Source organism: Acanthisitta chloris, unplaced genomic scaffold (genome assembly GCF_000695815.1).
Source record: "Acanthisitta chloris isolate BGI_N310 unplaced genomic scaffold, ASM69581v1 scaffold21379, whole genome shotgun sequence".
NCBI classification, from domain to species: Eukaryota; Metazoa; Chordata; class Aves; order Passeriformes; family Acanthisittidae; genus Acanthisitta; species Acanthisitta chloris.
In genome coordinates, this window is record NW_008692229.1 from 1 (window position 1) to 20107 (window position 20107).

The 20107-nt window shown below is 38.8% G+C and overlaps 1 protein-coding gene across 1 annotated transcript; it reads right to left on the minus strand.

The window, feature by feature from the left end:
• Positions 1 to 2042: 2042 nt before the first annotated feature.
• LOC103809723 (oxysterol-binding protein-related protein 3-like) lies at positions 2043 to 12813 on the minus strand (the record flags this gene model as incomplete). The annotated part of the gene is made up of 5 exons (XM_009082580.1): positions 12721 to 12813; positions 3525 to 3641; positions 3264 to 3317; positions 2940 to 3053; positions 2043 to 2213 (listed from the first exon to the last, which is right to left on the minus strand). Coding segments are annotated over exons 1-5 (549 nt in total), but the record flags the coding sequence as incomplete, so codon positions are not given.
• Between the last annotated feature and the right edge of the window lie 7294 nt (positions 12814 to 20107).

Below are 20107 nucleotides of genomic sequence, written 5' to 3' on the forward strand. Positions count from 1 at the left end.
ATATATATATATCTGCATATCCAAATAATAATAATCTCAGCACTTTTAAAAGCACAAGTAAACTGAATTTAAAGATGAGCAATTACATTGGCATTTTGTGAACAAATCCCACACTTAACTCTTCAGGAATCTATCTCACATAACCAAATTTTCCATAACTCATATACATAAGGGACATAAGCAGGAGGAAAGAAGGAAGTAGGCACTGCCAAGAAACAGGCAAGAGAGAGTTTCTGTAGCTCCAGATTGCACAGTTTTGCTTTGGATCAGCATGGTTAAGCTTTAGAATCCAAGTATTCCACATAAACATGCGTAGATACATATACCTGCCCCTCAACAGCAATAAAAAAAAGGATGTGAAAATCAATCAGGAGTTTCTGAGGGCAAATAAAGTGCAACACAAAGTTCACTTGATATATTTTTCTCAAAATAATCTAACTGCTGGATTGATAGCAACTAACATCAAGCTAGGGCTGGTGTAAATTGGCAGACTTCCATTTAGCTTCAGCAGAGCTAAGGTGATTAACTGCAGCTTAAGAACTATCCCCTTCTATTTTTCACATGAAAATAAGTAGGGCTTCTTTGCAGTGCAAATCTGGATTAATAGTCTGAATTAAAGTCTTTCATGCCAAAAAAGAAATGGTTAGTTTCCTGACAGTGAGCACAGATTTTATATGTCCTGGTCACATGGATTCTTCTTTTTTCTCTGAGAGTACCAGCATAAATATATCATGGACTTTGCAACGCTCCACTTTTGCCCTTGATAGTCTTCTCCCATTCTATCCCTGCTGTCATTTGGGAGAAACTAACTAAATGGCCAGAGGAGGTTTGCCATTTCCTTGCAGACACAGCCTCAGAAGAGCAGGCTTGTCAGAGCAACAGAGCTGCTGGCACCATGAAATGCGTGCAGACAACTCTTTGCAGAACTGCCTTGTTACCGCAGGGTGAGTTATTGTTCTTTCAGCTGCCTGCTCACACAGATCCCCTCCCTCTCAACCATGAGCAAAAAGCTGTTCAGACACATGTCTGTGTTTGCTAAAACTCATACTCAGTTACAGGATAAAGTGATGAACTGCAGGTACTGGGGAACAAGCTCATGCAGGTCACACAGCAATTATGCCAGGGGAAAAAAACCCCTTAGATAGCAGGATAACAAGGAGGTGATTGCTTATTCTGGAGCTGACAGAAACAGAGAGCTGTTACAGTTGTAACAAGCAATACAGTATTGCCATTATAGACATGATTCTCAAAAGAGACCACTGGCTCTACATTGGAGCAGAAGAGCTGCTTTGGTGAAAGTCAGCCAGTCAATGTGAAGACAGCTGAAGGTACAGAGGGTGTGTTCAGGCACACAATGCACACCCTCTTCCATGAAACTGCATCAAAGAGGTCATTTGTGGTATTGGATTGAGCGTTTGTCAGGTCATTCGTGAAACTAACAGCCACAGACTTTACCAAAAGATTAGTACACTGCTGACTGGACCCATCCAGACCCCATCCCTACTCATAGCATGGTCCTTGGATCAGTTTGAATAATATTCTTACCTCAGTTAAAAATATAAATAATGAATGATGGCTTCCTGTATAATTCCTGTATACTCCTCAGATAATTAGTCAGCTTCATTAGCATAGAAGGGGAGAGGTTTTATTAGTTAAAGGATATATGGCAAAATGCTAAAAGGAAAAAAACCTTGCTGAGTGCTCTTCTGTGACACAAACTAATATTCACCAGCACATATCAGACATAAACTGATATATGTCCCCAAAGTTATGAGGATTCTAACTCAGTATACAGTTTTGAAAGACACCATGAAAAAATAATTTACTGGCTTAAAACAATTAAACACTATTATAAATTTAACAGCATTATAAAGAAAACTGCTTGGGAGTAAATCTCTAAGTAATATCATTTTCCTCTTGACATTTTAGAGCATAACTTAAATGTGACCACAAACTTCCATTATGTTTTTTATTTAATAAACACAAATCATAATAATTTAATTCCTTATGAAAGCTCATTATTTATAAATCATAACTATTACCTTTCTACCTGAAGTAGAATCACAGAAACCAGGGACAGAGTCCGTAGTAGTAGACGCAGGGAAGAAAATATTATTGGTGTCATGAGGGAACATGGAGATTTCGTTCTGACGATACATTCTGTGGTGACGAAGCTTTGCTACCCATTCATCAAACAGCTCCTGAGATTTCACCTACACAAAATTTCAGGTTTTATAACATTCACATTCAAAACCAAACAACAAAGAAACTATGGTATTTTGTGCTCCTTGGACAACTAGTCTGGGTGGCCTTTATTGGTGAAACATCAGAAAAGTTTTTCTAAGGAGGCTCCTACTAAAATGTATACTGTTTGAGCTTAAGCATGACAGAAAATTAATCACAGGATAAAGTCAAGAAAAAGAGAAACTTCAGTAATGACTTCCAATGCAGAACACAATACTTAGCAACTTACAGATTAAAAAACCCCACACATTTAATTTGTTGTTTCTTTATTGCCATTGTTAAAGTCACATCAAGGTTTAACTAACTACAAATAGAAAATTGATTTTGGTGATGTATTTTAAACCAGTTTATTCTACAAGGATAGATAAATCCCCATACTTGAAGATGGAAAATACTTTCTGTAGGTAAGACCAACACAAAGATACAACTGCTGAAAACAAAAGTACTTGTGCAACAAGTAAAAAAAAGCTGGGTGAAAAGAGTGCTGCTAAACAAGAGGCATCTTCAAAGTTTCTGCTCAGCACTGGATTAGTGGCACAAGACTGAAATAGTACCACAAGGCCTTTCAAATTATAAACTGTAAACTAACCTGGTAAGACTGAAAAGTAAATTATTAGCATAACTAACAGACCTCTACCAGACATAACTGATGTTGTTAATTTGGGAGCAAAGTTATAACAATCTTGAATACCTACCTTCAGATGGTATATCTGCTCTTCTGTATCCAAATCTATACATTTTGTTGATTTCTTTACAGACATGACAGAAAGTCCAACATCAATACAGCCATGAAGTTTTCCTCTCTCTATCTGCAAAAAGGTAAAAAGTAAAAATACAGTCACTCCAGAATAAAGCAAAATGATAAATATTACCTGCTGAAAACATTTCCCTCTCCTCAACCTGCTGTTTAGAATGGCTGAAACTCTATTTCTCATTGCCAACAGCAGAGAATTATTGTTATTTTGGCTAAAGTAGCATTGTTACTTTATAATGGCCTTAAAGAGTTTCAGATCACTTACATCAGCTTGGCATTTAGAATACTTCAAAATCCCTCTGTCCAAAAAGAAGTATCTCTGTAACCAGAAATGTAGAGAATTAAAACCAAACAAAACACACCAAAAGAAAACCAACCAGAAAATACCACAACCACACCCTCTCCTCTTCCATTTCCTTGGAGGAAGCTTTATTTGCTTTTGAGCAACCTTTTTGCCACGGAACTGCACCAAGTAAGTGCCACTCACTGAAAGCATTAAGCTTTCAGATACACATTCCTTTCCTACCTTGTGCCAGCCCTTCAAAGGCCATTTCCTCTTTTTCAGCAAGCAGCCCTCCTGCTTCTGTGGCTCCTGGGTACAATTCATTGCTCCCCGGAGTCCTTCTACAATTTCCCAGCTGTCCTGCTTAAACAGAAAATCCAAATGTAGATCTTATTTCTTCCAAAGAACTGTATTGTTAAGAGAGATTCAAGAAGAAGAAGGCTATAAGAAAAAAAACAAAACCCAATTGTTGAAATCTAACCAAAGATCCATTCTTACACTTTTTTGTTACATATCTACCAAGAGACAAAATTATTTTCAGTTTTAATAGAAACAATATCAAGTAAACAAAACACAATTTTTATGACATCATCCTTCACTGGATGTATGTGCTCACCAGAACTGTATACGTATATTTTTCTGCACATACATACACACAGTGCATAACCACAGCTTAGTCACAACTTAGCATAAAAACCCTACTGCTATCACAGGCAGAAACAGTCTATGCTGAAAGGATATGTTTTGGAGGTTAGGAAGCTAAAAATAAAAGACACTGAAAAGGAAGACTTTTTCTATAAAACCCTTTTGCCCATATTCAGTAACTGAAGGTTTTGTGTTTGATGTGAATTGCAGCTTCTCTAAAGTAAAAATAATACAATTAAATTATATTAAATTAAAAAGCCAGGGAAGTAACTCAAGTGCTATGAGGAACACGTAATAAAGAGAAAGTACAAGAAAAATATAAACCACCCTTCATCAGATACTACTCTAATTAAAAGAGAATCTCTCTTTTTTGCCACTGGGAACTCTTAAATGAAAGACCCTGCAGCAACGTAACAGAGAAGAGACTAAACCTCATTGTATTTTTATAGTTTTTTATTTATGGAACAACTGCAAACGACAATGTAACATGAGTTTCAAGATTTCTGATCACAGATCTCATGAATTATTTATTGCCAGCTACCACAGGATTTGGCAGATGTAGAATTATGAAAAACTGACAGGAAATGGCATGTGCTAGTACCATCCCCTTATATTTGAAAAAGACATAGAACAGTTTAATATATAGAATGTAATGACAAAAATGGACTAGCATGAAACACTTCAGGGAAAACAGGAGTACACCAGATAGGTAAATAATCATGGTCCTCCTCCTACTTTCCAATACATAGGAAAGTAATCCCCAAAAGAACCTAACTGGCTAAAAAACCCACTTAAAACAGAAATCAGCAAGAGTGCTAGTTTTTCGTATTTATGCATCTCCAGAATCCTTAAATTCACTCCTAGAAACCTAGGGAAAAAATACATCAGGTAATATGTTCCACCATTGGTGGCACTCCATGATTTTTTTAGTATTTTCTGTGTGCTGCACTGAATGGAGCAAAGTGGGAAGCTGCTCTGCTTCCCTGTTTTGAGTTCAGGCTCCCAACACTCACCACACAGCAGGCTGCAAGCACTAGAAACGTGGGGCTGGGCAACTCCTGTCATTCAACATCCTACAGACCACTCAATGATGCCACACTACCTGAGCACAAGTCAGAAGTGCAGTTATCCTAATCAAAATTTTGATCAGGGCACACACTTTGTGGCCCTACACATCAGTAAGGGCTGGTCAGTTAATCCTGGTCAGTTTTGCAACAAAGAACTTCTTTATTCCCTCTGGTTTAACAGGTATTTTGACAGCTCCTTGAATATCATTACTTCTAACCAATGATCATTAAATCATACTTTTTTTCTATTGAAAACCAGAAGTTACATTCCATATTCTGTATATTTACATTTTTATTACTTCTGGACTCATTTAAAATTCTCAATAATCACGAACTCTTTCCTGCTTTGGGGTAAATGACTATGATATCAGATCAGGGAGCAGAGAGGTTACTCATGGATAACATGAGTCAGCAGGCTGAAAGGGAGACAGACAGGAGGCCTCCTGGGCTGTCTCCAGCACATCAGCCCAACACTAGCAGCATCACTGCACGCTCTGCTGCCAGAGCCCAACAGCACTGGTCTTTCACAGGGTGAAGCTGGCAGATAATGAAGCAGAGAGCCAGTACGTGCCCATGCAAGGACAGTTAGCTAGAGCTCCCCAGCTGCCATTTGACAGCTCTTCAAGTACAAAGGCAGCTCTAAGCCTTCATAATTAAGGACCTACCCCACACACACCTTTTTTTTTTTTCCCCCAACAGAACATTCCACTCTACAATCTCGGAAGCCAAAGGGAAATGATGTTCCACCACCTCTTTTGCCATAAATGTAAATGGAGGCCACTAAATGCTTTCTGTAATGGTCTTGGATTTCTTTTTCCTGTAAAGTTTATTTATTAACCCTTACATAATCACAAGGATTAGGACTGTTATGATGACAGAGAGCCGCTTCTTTAAATATCATCAAATATACTGTAATGCTACAATTTACACTAAGTAAAACATGAACTTACTGCTGCTTAAACATCAACATGTGGATAAAATCTCATCCCCTCTATTAAATCTATTAAATGAGCCGACATAAAAATAACCTTGACATTAGCTGATTTCAAATTGGGGATTTGGATAAAGGTAAACATTTTAAAACGTGAGAAGCCTGATGGAACTAATGAGAGATAATTCTAATTAAGAACTAACAGGAACACCTGTGAGATCAGGAAAAATGTTGTTTATGGTTTTGTTTCTTTCTTCTTGAAATCAGTCAGAAGAACTTAAAAGCTCTTTTGCCCAACTACCAAGCAAGCTATTTCCCTTGCCTTTGCCAAAATAAATTAAACTGCAGTACCCAAACATATAACTTTTCCACTGATAATTAATCTGATAGTAGTCAAGACCAGTGAACGATAGATCCTTTTCAACATTCTCGTGTACCTTCACGAGAATGTTGAAACAACTTCAACTTTGGGATCAAGTTCTCACAAGCTTTGATTAAGCATAAACACAGCATATCATTGATACAGTAGTCTACTTGAAGGGGACAAGCATAAATTTGAGCATAATCAAGGAAAACATAAGAATCCAGTTTCATAGACCTCAAAGATCATCTAGTTCCAAATCCTCTGCCATGGGCAGAAACACCTTCCACTAGACCAGGATGCTCAGGGCCCCATCCAACCTCATCTTGAACACTTCCAGGGATTGGGGCACCCACAACTTCTCTGGGCAGTCTGCTCCAGGGCCTCACCACCCTCACAGTAAACAGTTTCTTTTGAATTTCTAATACAAATTTCTCTTCTTCTAGTTTCAAATCATTCCCCCTTGTCCTATCAGTATGTGCCCATGTAAAAATTCATTCTCTGTCTTTTTCATAAGCTCCCTTTAAGTACTGAAACAGGCTGTGATGAGGTGTCCATGGAGCCTCATCTTTCTATAAGGATAAGCTTAGAAAGGAAGGGGCTCTTGAAACAAGACCGACCCATGCTATATGGGGTGTACGAGGTGAAGAGAAAGGAAGCAGTTGAGAAATAGCTCAGCCAATTACACCCACCTGGAATATACATGGTGTTAATAGTTTTGATAAAGCTTTTCAATATGGAACACATCCTGGCCTGCATTACAACCCCAGTTTTGCCTAGACCTCTCCTGCAGTCCAGACACAAAGCATCTCCCACGTTCCTGCAGGAAAGCCACATTTATCACTGTTCTTCAGATCAGTGAGGTGGCCTAGAAAGGGTCTTCGCTAGTAAAATGTGCGAAAACGGGAAGGAAAGCTTAAGTGGGAGCACTGTTTCCCATCCAGCAGGCTCAATGGCTTGCTAAATCTCAACTGGTGAAGGCAAGTCTCTGACTCACCTTTCTGCCCTGGGAACCTTGCACTTCTTTTGCCAACTTTACGTAGCTTAGTTGAATTAGAAATGGATCCTCTTAAAATCTCATAGAATTAACAGCTGGGGAACTTGCTGGACACATGCAAGTTACAGTGATGCATTAACAAACAGCATCTAGTCCTCTTCCATATACATCCTTCTAGAAGAATCCAAACTTTCCCACCTGAACAGCCAAACTCCCACATTTTTCAAAACACTACTGCTGTGACTGGTTTTGGATCCATATGTTCTTGACCCAGACCCTATAGATATTGATGGAGCTTTTGTCTTGTGAGAGACCTGACACCTCATTGAATGAGGAAAAAGCATCAGCTGGCTATTGCTGGGAGCAGCTGCAGAACTGAAAGAAAACTGCTTACTCTCTAAAATGAAGGCAAATGAATCAGGCTGGTTGGTTATCGTCTGTTCTCATCTGTCTGAAATAGCAGAAGAGCAAATTGGATACAGGACTTCCTGAAAACTGCTGGAAGCATTCAGATTACGTTCCCTTTTGCTGATTCTTATCCCAGAACTGGGAACTGAAAGAGATAGCCCTAACTACAGTGCTAAAAAAACCCAACCATGACACTCCTTCCCCCAAAAAATCCTGCCAAAACTCCCAGATGAATGGCAATAACAATTCTAGCATAAGTCTGATGTCCAGATTGGTTGTGTCTTAAGATTATGACACTACAAAAGATTTTGCATCATTATGGGCCAAAATCTGCACAAAATGTAGCACAATGCATTTGCTGCCTAGGAAGAAATTTCGCTCAAGGCTAAGGGAGGAACAAAATCTTTATTTTTCTCAGGTCCAAAGGCACTTATTTCAGATCAGCACTGCAAAATCACTCTGTAGATGCTACTTGGCCTATACCTGCTCTGTGGCTGAGGAAAAAACCCTATACACCTTGGCTGTCAAATATAAATTAATCTTTAGGTAAATGTAGTAACATTCTTTGTTCAATAAAATAAAAGCCTCCTCATTTTCTGCAATATTCTGTACCATAAAGTTTCTCAAGGCAAATTATTTCAGGAGAAAGTATGAAGTAATGACTTTGAACAGCTTTCAGACCAATGCTTGCACTTGCAGCTCCGTGAACCAAACAGATGACAGTGCCAGACTTTCTTCCAGTGGAAAGTGCAGTCAGTTGGACCAAATATTTTAAAGTGCCAAAAATAGAAACCTGCTTTGTGGAGGATAAGGGTTGGCATCAGCTGCAACTAAAGTATTTGTTACGGTTCATAAAATTGGCAGAAATGATTTAATTTTCTTTTATGGAACATGAGGTTTTTTTAAGTGGTTCTCTGGTCATAAAGCTTTTCCCTAGTGCATCCATTCTAAAAGTTAGTTAACATATTACATTTTAAAATAACTACCACAATATATTTTCTTCTGATCACAGGTCAATTTAAATTTAAAGAAGATCAACAGCAGTTTTCTTTCCTCACAAAACACAGTTTGAGTTGTGGCTCAGATAAGCAGAGAAAAGCAAAGAGGTTGGAAGTGGCAGTAGCCCCCAACTTGCAAAGAGGCTTCAAGGTGAAGGTGAACTTAGTGAAACAGGATGAATTGTTAAGCTCCTCGGTTCACACTGCAAATGTGTTACATCTGCCAGGAAACAGGCACCTACTGTAGCAAAAGTAGACCTCTCCATATCTTGTAGCCCTGCTTAAGTCGACTCCTTTCTAGCAGTGACTCATCTGCATCACAAGACTCGTGTTCCACACCAGCAACACCCCAACACATAACTAAATTTTAGCAGACACATCAGCCTTGCAACTGCTGTGTTATCCCAGTCTCAGGTCACTGACTTGGTGCCAGTGTACACCAGCAACAGAGTCTATGCCTAGGAAATCAGAGAAACTCAGAATTCAGATCCTGCTATTTTTTGGGCAAACCTCCTCCCACGCCAGCTCTCCAGATCCCTTCCCCCTACACTTTTCAGAATTTCTTTCAGATCAGATTCAATGAAGTGCTGTGTCAGAGCAGCAGCAGAAAAAAAAAGCACCTGTCAGGCAGATCTGTCGCTAACCTGCAAGACATGAGCCTAGCTCTGAAAGCCCCTGAGAGAGGCACAAGTGTTTGAAGCAGGAATAAGAAGCCTTGCATGGAACTGGAAGATGAAGGAAAGAACATCAAAATCATAGTTTGTCACTCCCTAGTCTGCACAACACATGGCAAGATTATGTATCAGTAACAGTGTTACATTCTACTATTCTACCAGGATTTTGAAACAAAAAAACCCAAACCAAACAAACCAATCAAAAAGCTGCTAGAGGTTGTTGCACACGTGGTTTGTTTTGAATTAGGGGATTTTTAACACTTTTATAGAACTTTAGATTCTAGCTGTTTTCTTAATAGAACACCTAAAGTGCTGCCATTTAAACTAACGTGCAAGAGCAAATTAAAAAACTCTCAGGCATTGGCATCACCCACCCCCAGTCTTGTCAGCCCTGAGTAGATGGGTATTAGCAGGGACAGACTGCAAAGCTCCAGTTTACCAATACAAAGACTTGAGTGAGAAAAGAAGCAATTAATAATATAAACCAAACTACTTGATCTGTCATGAAAAGAAATCCTCTGTGAGAAGTGAGGAGCAAAAGGACAGGACACAAGAAAGATTTCAACATCCTCACTGCCCACACCAACAATTTAGATTTTATAATACATGCCACACAACGTGGTTTACACAACTAAAGAGAGGGTCTGTCATGCAGGGTAAAGATCATTACAATCTGCAAGACCAGAGCCTTTTGGGGAACAGGAACAGGGAGAAGATACCTGTTCCTCACCAAAGCACTGCATTGTCTAGGCCAATATGCCTTGAAGACTATTGCCTCTGCTAGACTTAAAGGAGCATCTTTCCACATGCAGCACAGAAGAGTACAGCTAACAAAACAGTCACTGAAACATGCTACCATCACAAATTACAATTAACAAATAAATTTTAAATAGTAAGGGAAAATGACCCATAAAAGTTATCTTCAAGCAAATATCCAAAGTGCATACCACACAGCATATTTAAATCTTCATAAAAAGATTTAAAGCTTTATTTTTTTTTCTTTCAGTCTTATCTTGTTCAATCTGTTTTGCCCAGAAAAACAGTTTGCTCTGTAAATTACAACTTCAGTGTGAAAAAACAGCCATGTGAAAAACACCAAAACCATCAGGGAATTAAATAAGGAATAGCAATGTGCAGTCACATACATAAACACTGACTATGCTGAAAGAAACTGTAATTTAGAATTAATTTCTTTCTCTTTTTCCTTTCTAAATTTCACTACCTTGAAGGAAGGCCTCTAGATCACTCCAACAGATGCAAGCAAAGTTATAGAATAAGCTAGAGCTATTGCACTTGGTAAAGAAGGAAATAAAAAGGTATTCCTTACAGATATTACAAGTCCCTATTTAAATAAAAATTATTATAAAGACCAGTGGGACCTTAAGCACACATAATTTCTGAAAAAAGTGTTTGTAAATTTTCAGACTCTTTTGAAAAAGCAAACAAGCAGAGCTTGGAAGTTCTTCTTAGTGGCCACTTCCCAGCATATAACAAGTCACACAAATTGCCCAACTTCTAATCCTTGCATCTATCACTACAACCCCCTGAAAATATGAACAATGAGTCAACCCAGTCCAAAAGTCTACTGTTACTTACTTGGTATTGCAATCACTAACTATGACAAAATTAATACTGAAACACTGATCAAAGCAGAGATATTTATCACAATGACCCATATTATCATGAAGAAATATCAGCTGTATTGCCCTTCAGTGCACATTGGGAAACAACCTACGTTATACCTCCATCCAGCTTGACCTGATAGGTGTATGAGGCTATTTACCATCTGCCTGACTATAATGAATGAGCAGGGATCTACCAGGAATACAAACAAAGCACCAAGTTGCATCTCTCATCTTGCTCAGTTACACCTTTCTTTCTTGCACAAGGATGAAAAACAAAAAAACTGGGGATTGACAAGATGACATATAAACTTCACTGAATTTTCCCTTTTCTCCAAAGAGAACAGGTGAGAACAAAATGGTTAAGAAAAGGTACCCACTAATAATAGTACCAAAAGCTCAAGCTAGCAAACAGATTTGATCATGTTAAATGGCAGTAAGCAAGGTTCTTGCAGAAATTGCTTTTGTGTAAGTATGGTTGTTTATACTGGCTGTGTAACACACCAATGGATTTAGTCATGGTCATGTAAATCTTATTATTTAAATACTACATGATAACACTTGATAGACAAGAACTGTTGAAACAGATAATACAAATCTTTTTAATTACTCTTTTTAAAGGTAATCTCATATAGAGTAGATTGATAAAAATAATGTTGCAGGAAAACAAAAAAGGCATCCTGAAAGCAAGAATTTTGTTCTAGTGTACTAGGAATGCACAGTATTTCTTACAAGCACAGCACTTTAAAGGGCATAAATGGTTCAGATTTGTCTGCCTCACTAACCATATGTAAAGGGTCAGAAGTTCCAGAAAAGCAGGTGCTATTTCAAAACACAGCTGAGGTCCCCAAAGCTTTTGGGCATTGGGATGCTCAATTCCAATTAAAATTTCAACCTGAGGCAGCTTCAAGAGCTCCACTAAGCCAGCACTTGTACAAAAAGTTTATGTTGAGCATATTGCTCATGATTTTGCAAGCATGGATTGAGCATGCTTAAGCTTAATTCTCGGTGCAACTGCAGGTCAGTGTTTCTTGCCCACAGACAAAAGCTGTCTTTAGCAGCCTCACTTGTCAGGTGCAAACCCTGGTAGATACGTCTTTTAAAACTGAAAGGTTTAAAGAATAGCATAATCTCTGCACAAAACAGAGCATCATTTTCCTTAGGCACCCTAATATATCACATTACATGAATACTTATTTTCATAACTGCAGTTCTACAGCAACAAACATCACACACAGGCACTGACAGGCACCTTTTCATTGCTAAAGAGGCCCTAGGTCAAGTTCCTGAAAAGTGTGTTCTCTTTCCCACATGCATGCCCACTTTTCCTTGGAAACTTGAAATAAGCAGAGCAGTGACACAATGTTCTACCACAAAGTGGTATCTTACAGAGAATATTTGGGATTTCAGGATCAGACAACTGAGACCAAGCTGCTACACCAGCTCTATTTCACTATAAAGACACCATGCACGCAACATGATGGAAATCAAAATTCACTGTTAGCATTCCAGTTCTACATGTGCCTGCCATTCAATAATGTGTTTACTGCTTTTGACTAAACCCAAGATGCTTCTACCAAAAAACCAAAAAAAAGAGCAAAGAAAACAAAGAAGTGATGATATAAACCAAGCAAGCAAGAGGAAAACAGGGTTTAAGAGATTTGCCAATATGCAAGAACAAAAGTAACAACCAAGCTTAGCAATGCTTTCAGCTTGGTTAAAAAAGTTTGCATTACCTGTCTACTTCCCTGCTTGGAGGAGCAGCTGCTAGTACTTCTTGAAGGAGACAACATTTTCTGGGATGCACCGATGTTTTTTTCTTCACTCATGATCCAATACTGTTTGTTTCACGTAAGCTCATTTAGAACACCATTAAAAGGTAATTTACAAAAAGCGTTGGAAGATTCCTCAGAGAAACACAGAACTCATCCTTTACCCAAATGCAGTCCAATGGCATGATCTGCATCCCACAGAAACTTCTAAAAGGGAAAAGAAAAACAAGAAGCCAAGTTATCAGATGCTGTCTCTAACTGCCATCCTGTAGCATGAATCATAGCAAAGCCTTTGGTAATACAAGCTGAGCGCATTACTGTACAGTATAAGACATTAATTCAACAATCACTTTGAGATAAAGTTTCAAGTCTCAGAGAGGAATAACATGAATTTTGGGTGCTAAACACGTTTTAATTGTCACATTTATTCAGAGGACAAAGTATAATATCAATAATCTTTTTACAGGCTTAAACCAATTTAAAAAATTAATAAAGACATGCATAGATAATAATAAATATCTATACTAAAATGGACCAAAATAGATGCTTTCATCTCATTTTGAGGCTAATAGAATGTCTCACAAAAATGCTGGTGTGTAATCAAAAATATACCTCTTTTCTTCAGTTCCTTGATAATTGAAACACATAAGCATGGCTTCAGGTTGTAAGGGGAAAAAAAATAAATCTATCTCTATGAAAGAGCACTACCTAAAAGTAGTGAGCATGCAAACTCAGTGGCACAGAGCTGTGCATGACCACTTTGACCTGGAATTAGAAAGTTGCAACTATTGTCACATCAGTTGTCTCAGTCATTGACTGGAAGATTAATTAACAGTCTGTTTAATAACAGTGCCCCTTGCAGCATATGCAAATACAAGCCATGCCAGAAACTTGCAGTAACTGATTTCCAGCGTGGGCAAGAGTTGCCATGGTAACTGCATATTTCTTTAAAAAACAAGCAGAGGACATAACAAAAGGGTGATGCTTTCTAAAACTTGGGGTGGTGGAGGAACTTTATAAATTATGTACCACTTCAGATTTTATCGTCTTGGGCAAGGAATTTGGGATTAGGCTGAGTCCAAGAACCATTACTGAGGAAGGTAAGGAAGTTTCCACAAAGAGAAGAGAAATTTCGTTGTCGAAATAGGGAGGCACTACTTCACAATTCCCTTGCTTGCGCTGTCACAACAGTCCTAAGCTAGGATCACTGATTAGTGAAGTTTGCCATTCATTTTTTCTTGAAGAGGCTTGAAAACCTATTCTGAGAGAATAAGCATTTTCAGATCCCTAGTAAAACACTTTGTGTATTCCCTAGTAAAACACTTTGTGCATTTTAAGAATTCATTTCCCTTTAAAAAAACAATTTAAGAACATCAAAAACCACAGACAAAAAAAAACCCAAAACACACAATTAAAACCAGGTGCTACGTTTAAAATGAAGACAACACTGTGTAGCAGAAAACCTCTCTCCCTGCTGCTGTTAGTCTGAAGCATGCAGCTTCTGAACAGAGACCTTCCCCAATCTATAGTGCCTTTGTGGCAATATAGTTTGCTGTAACATTTTAACCAACACGTCCTCTTTTCACCTGAAACGTGGTCTCTCTTTATGGCATTTAGCTAGTTAGAAACACTCAGTTAATGCCAGAGCAAATCTGTCCTCGGGAACAGTAACAATACAGCCCCAGTCTCCACAAGGGAGATGAGAAAGTGAGCTCTCCTGGGGTTCTTCCACTGGTGAGTCAGCTTGGCAAATATTCCAGGAACCATCAGACAGCTACAAAGCCAGCAAGCACCAGGCAAGGCTGAAGAAAACCAGAACAGCACAGCAATGTGATACCAAGGTCTACGTCATTTGGGCCCAGCACATGGACTTTAGACTGAAATTACTCTTGAGATTAGAAGTAGTGCGTTTTGGAGAAGGTACAATCGCGTCCTATCTGCAAGAAGAGTTTATGTGGCATTTCATTAAAGACTAGCACTTCTAACAGTTTTAGATTTTTCTCACTTGTTTTTTTTTGGGGGGGGTTTTGGAGGGTTTTTTTGACAGATTTAGAAGTATCTCAGGTTCGTAAGTGTGGAGTTGGTGTAAACTATAACTTTCTTGCTTACTTGTATGTTGTATTTAGCAAAACAGTTTAATGATAACATCTCTGTTAACAAGCAGAGGTCAAAGATTCATAATGGGAACATAAACAGGCTTCCTGCAAACTCATTGTTCACATAACCCCTTGAGAGTACCCAGCAGCAAGTGCTTTACTTTTGGGACACAGTGTTTGCTCAGATAACTGCCTGTCCTCTTCACTGCTCCATGTTCCAAATGAGCATCTTGTCACTTGGCTTTCATTGGTGATAATCTGGCATTGTGGCAAAGATTGGGAGAGTTCATGGCAAGAAACAGGCTCTAATTTGCAGCAAAATGCACTGAAAATTATTGTCATCAGTATCTTGCAGGTTTATCTCCAGGACACACTAGATGTAAGATACACAATGCCCTTTACCTGTTTGAACACACAGCACAATAGTTGTGATGTCCTGGAAGTGCCAAGTAACTAAAAACCCTAGAGGTCTCATGGACTTTCAGACAAAAAGAAGTCATATGATCAGAGGAGTATTTCTATCATCATGTTTTTGGCGTAGAATGTAAATGAAGTTAAGGTCTGACTACATTAGCATTTTAGGACACAGCAGAGGGTCACTCCCACTGCAAATCTTCTGCCACATTTAGGTTTGCACTGCAGGGCAGCCTTGGAGCATGGAAATCAAATCCATTTTGGATTAAATGTGCTCCGGGAGTGCATCCAGTACTACCACACTAAAGCTAGTCCTGACTAGTCTCATCCAGGGGTAGATGTTGGGTCTTCACCTTTAACTGACTGACTACAAAGATCCACAGCACTGCAAACACTGACGTTACAGACACAGACTTATGCCACCTACCAAAGTACTTAAGATCTCCTAGGGCAATGTCATTTGTCCTTCTGGAATCAGAAAGAGAATGGATTGGCACTTTTCCAGAATTCAAATGAGCTGAAGGTGACTCACCACCTAACAAGAGGTTCTTGAACAAGGGGCAGAAGATAGGTGTGGTAAATCTGGCAGAGAGCACTTGAAGTATTTTGTCAGTCTGCTTCCAAAATTGGGCTTTTGAATTGTCCTCTATTCCCTCAAATTAATTACTGCATGGGCTGAAGAGAAAGCTTGTTACCAGCCCTGAAGAACACAGGAGTGAAATGTGCCCTCTCTGCAAACTGCTTTATTTTATTGGTGCTTCCCCATAATTTAACTTACTACCTTGAGACTTCCAGATTTGAACATGAAAGCGTATGTGAATAATAATCATGGCCCCAATTCCTCTGTGAAAACTGCTGCATGCTCCAGCAACTACTTTGTGCTCCTTTTTTAAAATTCTCTTCAAGTTCAGGAAGAAAAAAGAAAACTGTGGTTGCCCTTGAACAATAACTCACTTATTCTTCTAGGAAGGTGAGAGAACACTGATGCTGCATCCCAAGCTGATTCTCACATTCTGTCTGCCAGCAGCAGTGACTGAGCCTCTCTAAGGCAACTGATATTTTACATTACCTGTGGAACTTAAGGCCACCAAGAGTCCAACAGCAATTACAACTTTCAAGCAGGCATGAAAATCAGTGTTATGCTAACTAAGCCAAGATTGCAACTAAATTTGATGTTTTGAGGTCATCATGATTCCATTGCTTCAGGTTCAACACAATTTACTCCTCTCCATGCCATAGGATGGCCTCAGAACCGTATTTGTTCCCACATTTCTCTGGAGCACACAGTGCCACTTACTTTGGTCTACTCCAAAAAGTCCTGAGGCTGAGGCAAATCCAAATAAATTTAGGACAGCACTTTTCACAGGTGCTAAGTATTGGCCTAATTCGTTGCCATAGAGTCAACAGCTGCAAAAGTAGGCCAAGAGTACCTCTGCAAATGACCCCACCAGGTGCATTTTAAAGAATTAAGAATACATGAGTATCAAATATTATTTATAGCTACTACATCCGAAACCCATAAAAAGCACTTATCTCTACTTATCATCTGTTACTAAAAGCCTTATCACTCTACATCAATTAAAGCTAATGTAAACACATGATAAGATGTAAAACAGGAATACTTTCATTTTTTAAAATACCATCCCAGGTTGTCCTTAAACCTTTAAAACTGCACAGGTTCAAAGCAGCCTTTCAGTACTATGCTTCATCTCACAACTCTCAAAGCAAGAAGCTTACAGCAAAATCCAAGATTTCTCACATCTCGCAAAAGAAAAGAGGCAGAAATGCAGAAAAATATATATGTAAAACTGCAGTAAAAAAAAATTTACGTAATTATTTTTGCTATGGTTCTGGAAGAAAAATAAAGCCTTAACAGCTGCTTCAGAGCTGATTCAGCAGTAAAGGAACATTGTAGAGATTTTGAGCAGCAAAACTGGAAGTGCACATCTCATTCTAAAACTGTAGTCAATTAAGGTTTTGTGGATAGAAAAATAGGAACAACAGAAAGCCTGATGAGAGTCAGGTGGATACAGCAAGCACAGAACTGAGCAATCCAAGTCAGAGATGCAAGTAACATTGAGTGACTTTCACAGAATTATAAAAGAATTTGTGCTGAAACCTTTGCTCTGTAGCTATTATTACATTACATTCACTCACGTCTGCCTGGATAAACAAAGCAAGAGTCTTTTCCAAGTATTGCTTTCATGTCTTTCCCTGCTATACTTCAATTTGCCAGCTTTAATCTATCCTGGTGTGTCATCTGGCTCAAAATAGGGAAGAATTATTTATAGACTATAGATATGGCATGTACAACTATTGGAGATGTCTTTTCAAGGCAGGTGTTTGCTGCTCCTGAATTACCATAAGTTTCATAGTATTGAAGGTCAAAGCATGCAAACCCTGTTCTACTGCTAGCTATTCTCTTTACAGAAGAAAACTTGCAGAAACAAACACAAAGCAGTTTAAAACAACTAGGTTATTAAACCTATCTTTGAAAGCAAAAGTTCAGACAGCTTAGGGAGACTAACAATAACAGGAAGCATTTCAGAACCGCCTTCCATCAGATAGGTGCTGTTTCTAGACATCGCCCAAATCACAACCTCTCTTGAGCAGATGCTTTCATTAGCCATGAACACATAGTGCTCTGAAGCAGTCCGTGGTGCAAAGAAAGTTCCATCTAGCCTGAATCCTTAAGGAGGCTATTGTAGCAATTAAATCATGCTATTTTGGTGACCCAAAAGAGAAAAATGTAGTTCAAACAAAACTCTCCTAGTAGTCTTATCAAGGGAGACATAGAGTGGGAAAGGGAAAAAGCTAGACAGACAACAAACATGCCGCATTTAACACTAGATTGCTTATCATGTATAATGTTCATCTCTTGTCGGAAGAAAATCCTGTATGTTCCAGTGCACACCAAAAAAACCAAACCAAACCAAAACCCTAGAAACAATCCAGTAGAATATATCCCAAGAAAGACATCAAAGAATATGCTTTGATGCTGAGTCTTGTTACTCTCCTGAAGCAAAACAAATATTTGCTGTTTCACTAACCCTTGGGGCAGATAATTCAATCCTTACATTAGAAAAATCTTATATAAATTTAGAAATAGGTCATTTGGCATCCTGAAATATACATACATATAAAAATACCACCTTTCCCTTGCATCTGCCATAGAAACTGACTGTAATACTGCACATGACATGATTCCTTTTAAATGCATAATCTCAACACTGTTTCCATCCCCTCAGGAGATCTGCGATAGACTGCACTTGTATAAAAAAAAACTTCCTGGGTATATATTCTAGATAGATATGTTAAAAATCTTGGTGACTAGTGATACAGAGACTATGTGCAATAATGGCAGTATTATTACAGTAATGAGTCACCTGTCATACCACCTTTTCTACCCAACTTTGAATCGCAGTTGAGAATCATAACTAAGAGGACTGACCTAGCTCATAGTCAGGTACTAAGTAATACTGCTCTCCCTGCCCCTTTTGGAAAGAGCCCTGCCTAGGGACAGGCTGGCAGCTCAGGGCTTGCTTGCACAAGCTCCTGGACTGAATGGGGTTCCACATATCCCCTTCCAGCTCATAGATGATTTAAACACTTGACTGATAAGACAAAAGCTGGGCAACCACAAGAAACAGTTTGTGACCCAGTAACAGAGGGGTCCACAGTCTTCCTGTCAAGAGGGTGGAGCAGAAAACAGCTACAGAGCAGTGATAAATCCTACGCTGAGAGTAGGTACATACAGCAGTGCTAACGAGGTTGACAGTCCTCTCTGTGCTCAAATAACAAAGCAGCAGCGCGTCTGTTTGCACTGGACGTGCTGTTCATCTACAGAAAAAAACCTTACAAAAGGTGATCAGGCAAAAGGAAAGAGACAAGCTTATTATCATTTTCAGCAAGGAAAGTAACAGACACATGGTTTCCCTTTACAGTTTGTATTGAAAATCTTGGAAAGTCCCATTTCTTAGTGATAACATCCCAGAGTGGGAAACATTTGGCATGAGCTTGGTTGCCTTTCATTTTTCTGCAATTACTACTTAAAGCTTTGTTCACTAAAGCAAAGACACTTTGCTATGCCCTGAGGTGCAGTCATTATTGCTAAAATGTTACTGAAATACACACTGTTTGTTTTCCTGGATACAGTTTTGATAGGCGCAGTGTTAGTTCTGGAAAAATCTGTCAGTCTGCCAGCATCTAGTAATTCAAGATCTTAAGACAGCACTGCCTGCACATCAAGAAAAAGACATCACTTTCCTGTCAAATCATTGAAGGCATCCATGTAACTTTGAATCAGACAGTCTCTTTGTGACCTGAGCAGCTGCATAATGCTGTGAGAGGCATGTATCTATCAAGGCTGACATAAATCAACATATTTAATTAAACCGGCTGACATAGTTGGTTTAATTATGGAGAAAAAAAATAATCCCAGTCACCTCTGATTTCAGGTACAACAGCAAAGAGGAATACTGTTAGTGTTTTGGTGGCCCAGGAATGATCCTCACCAAAGTCTGAAAACAACCATCATGGGGGAGGTACAAACAGCAAACATGACACAGAGATTCTTTATCTCATGCAGAAGAACTAGACATGCTCACTACAGAGTGGCAGGATCCAACAAACCTGCTTTGTCCTCTTTGATGTGCTGTTTCACCCTTCACACTTTGGTGTCATCTACTTTCTAAATAAACTCCAACCAAAAATACCCCCAAAAACTCGGATTCCTCTCCCAGATATCTGGTTTTCCATGATACACTGGGATTGTCATTTGTCTTGTCTATGTCACTTAATTTCTAAAAGAAAAAAGGTACAAAGGAAACAGCACTTCCCTT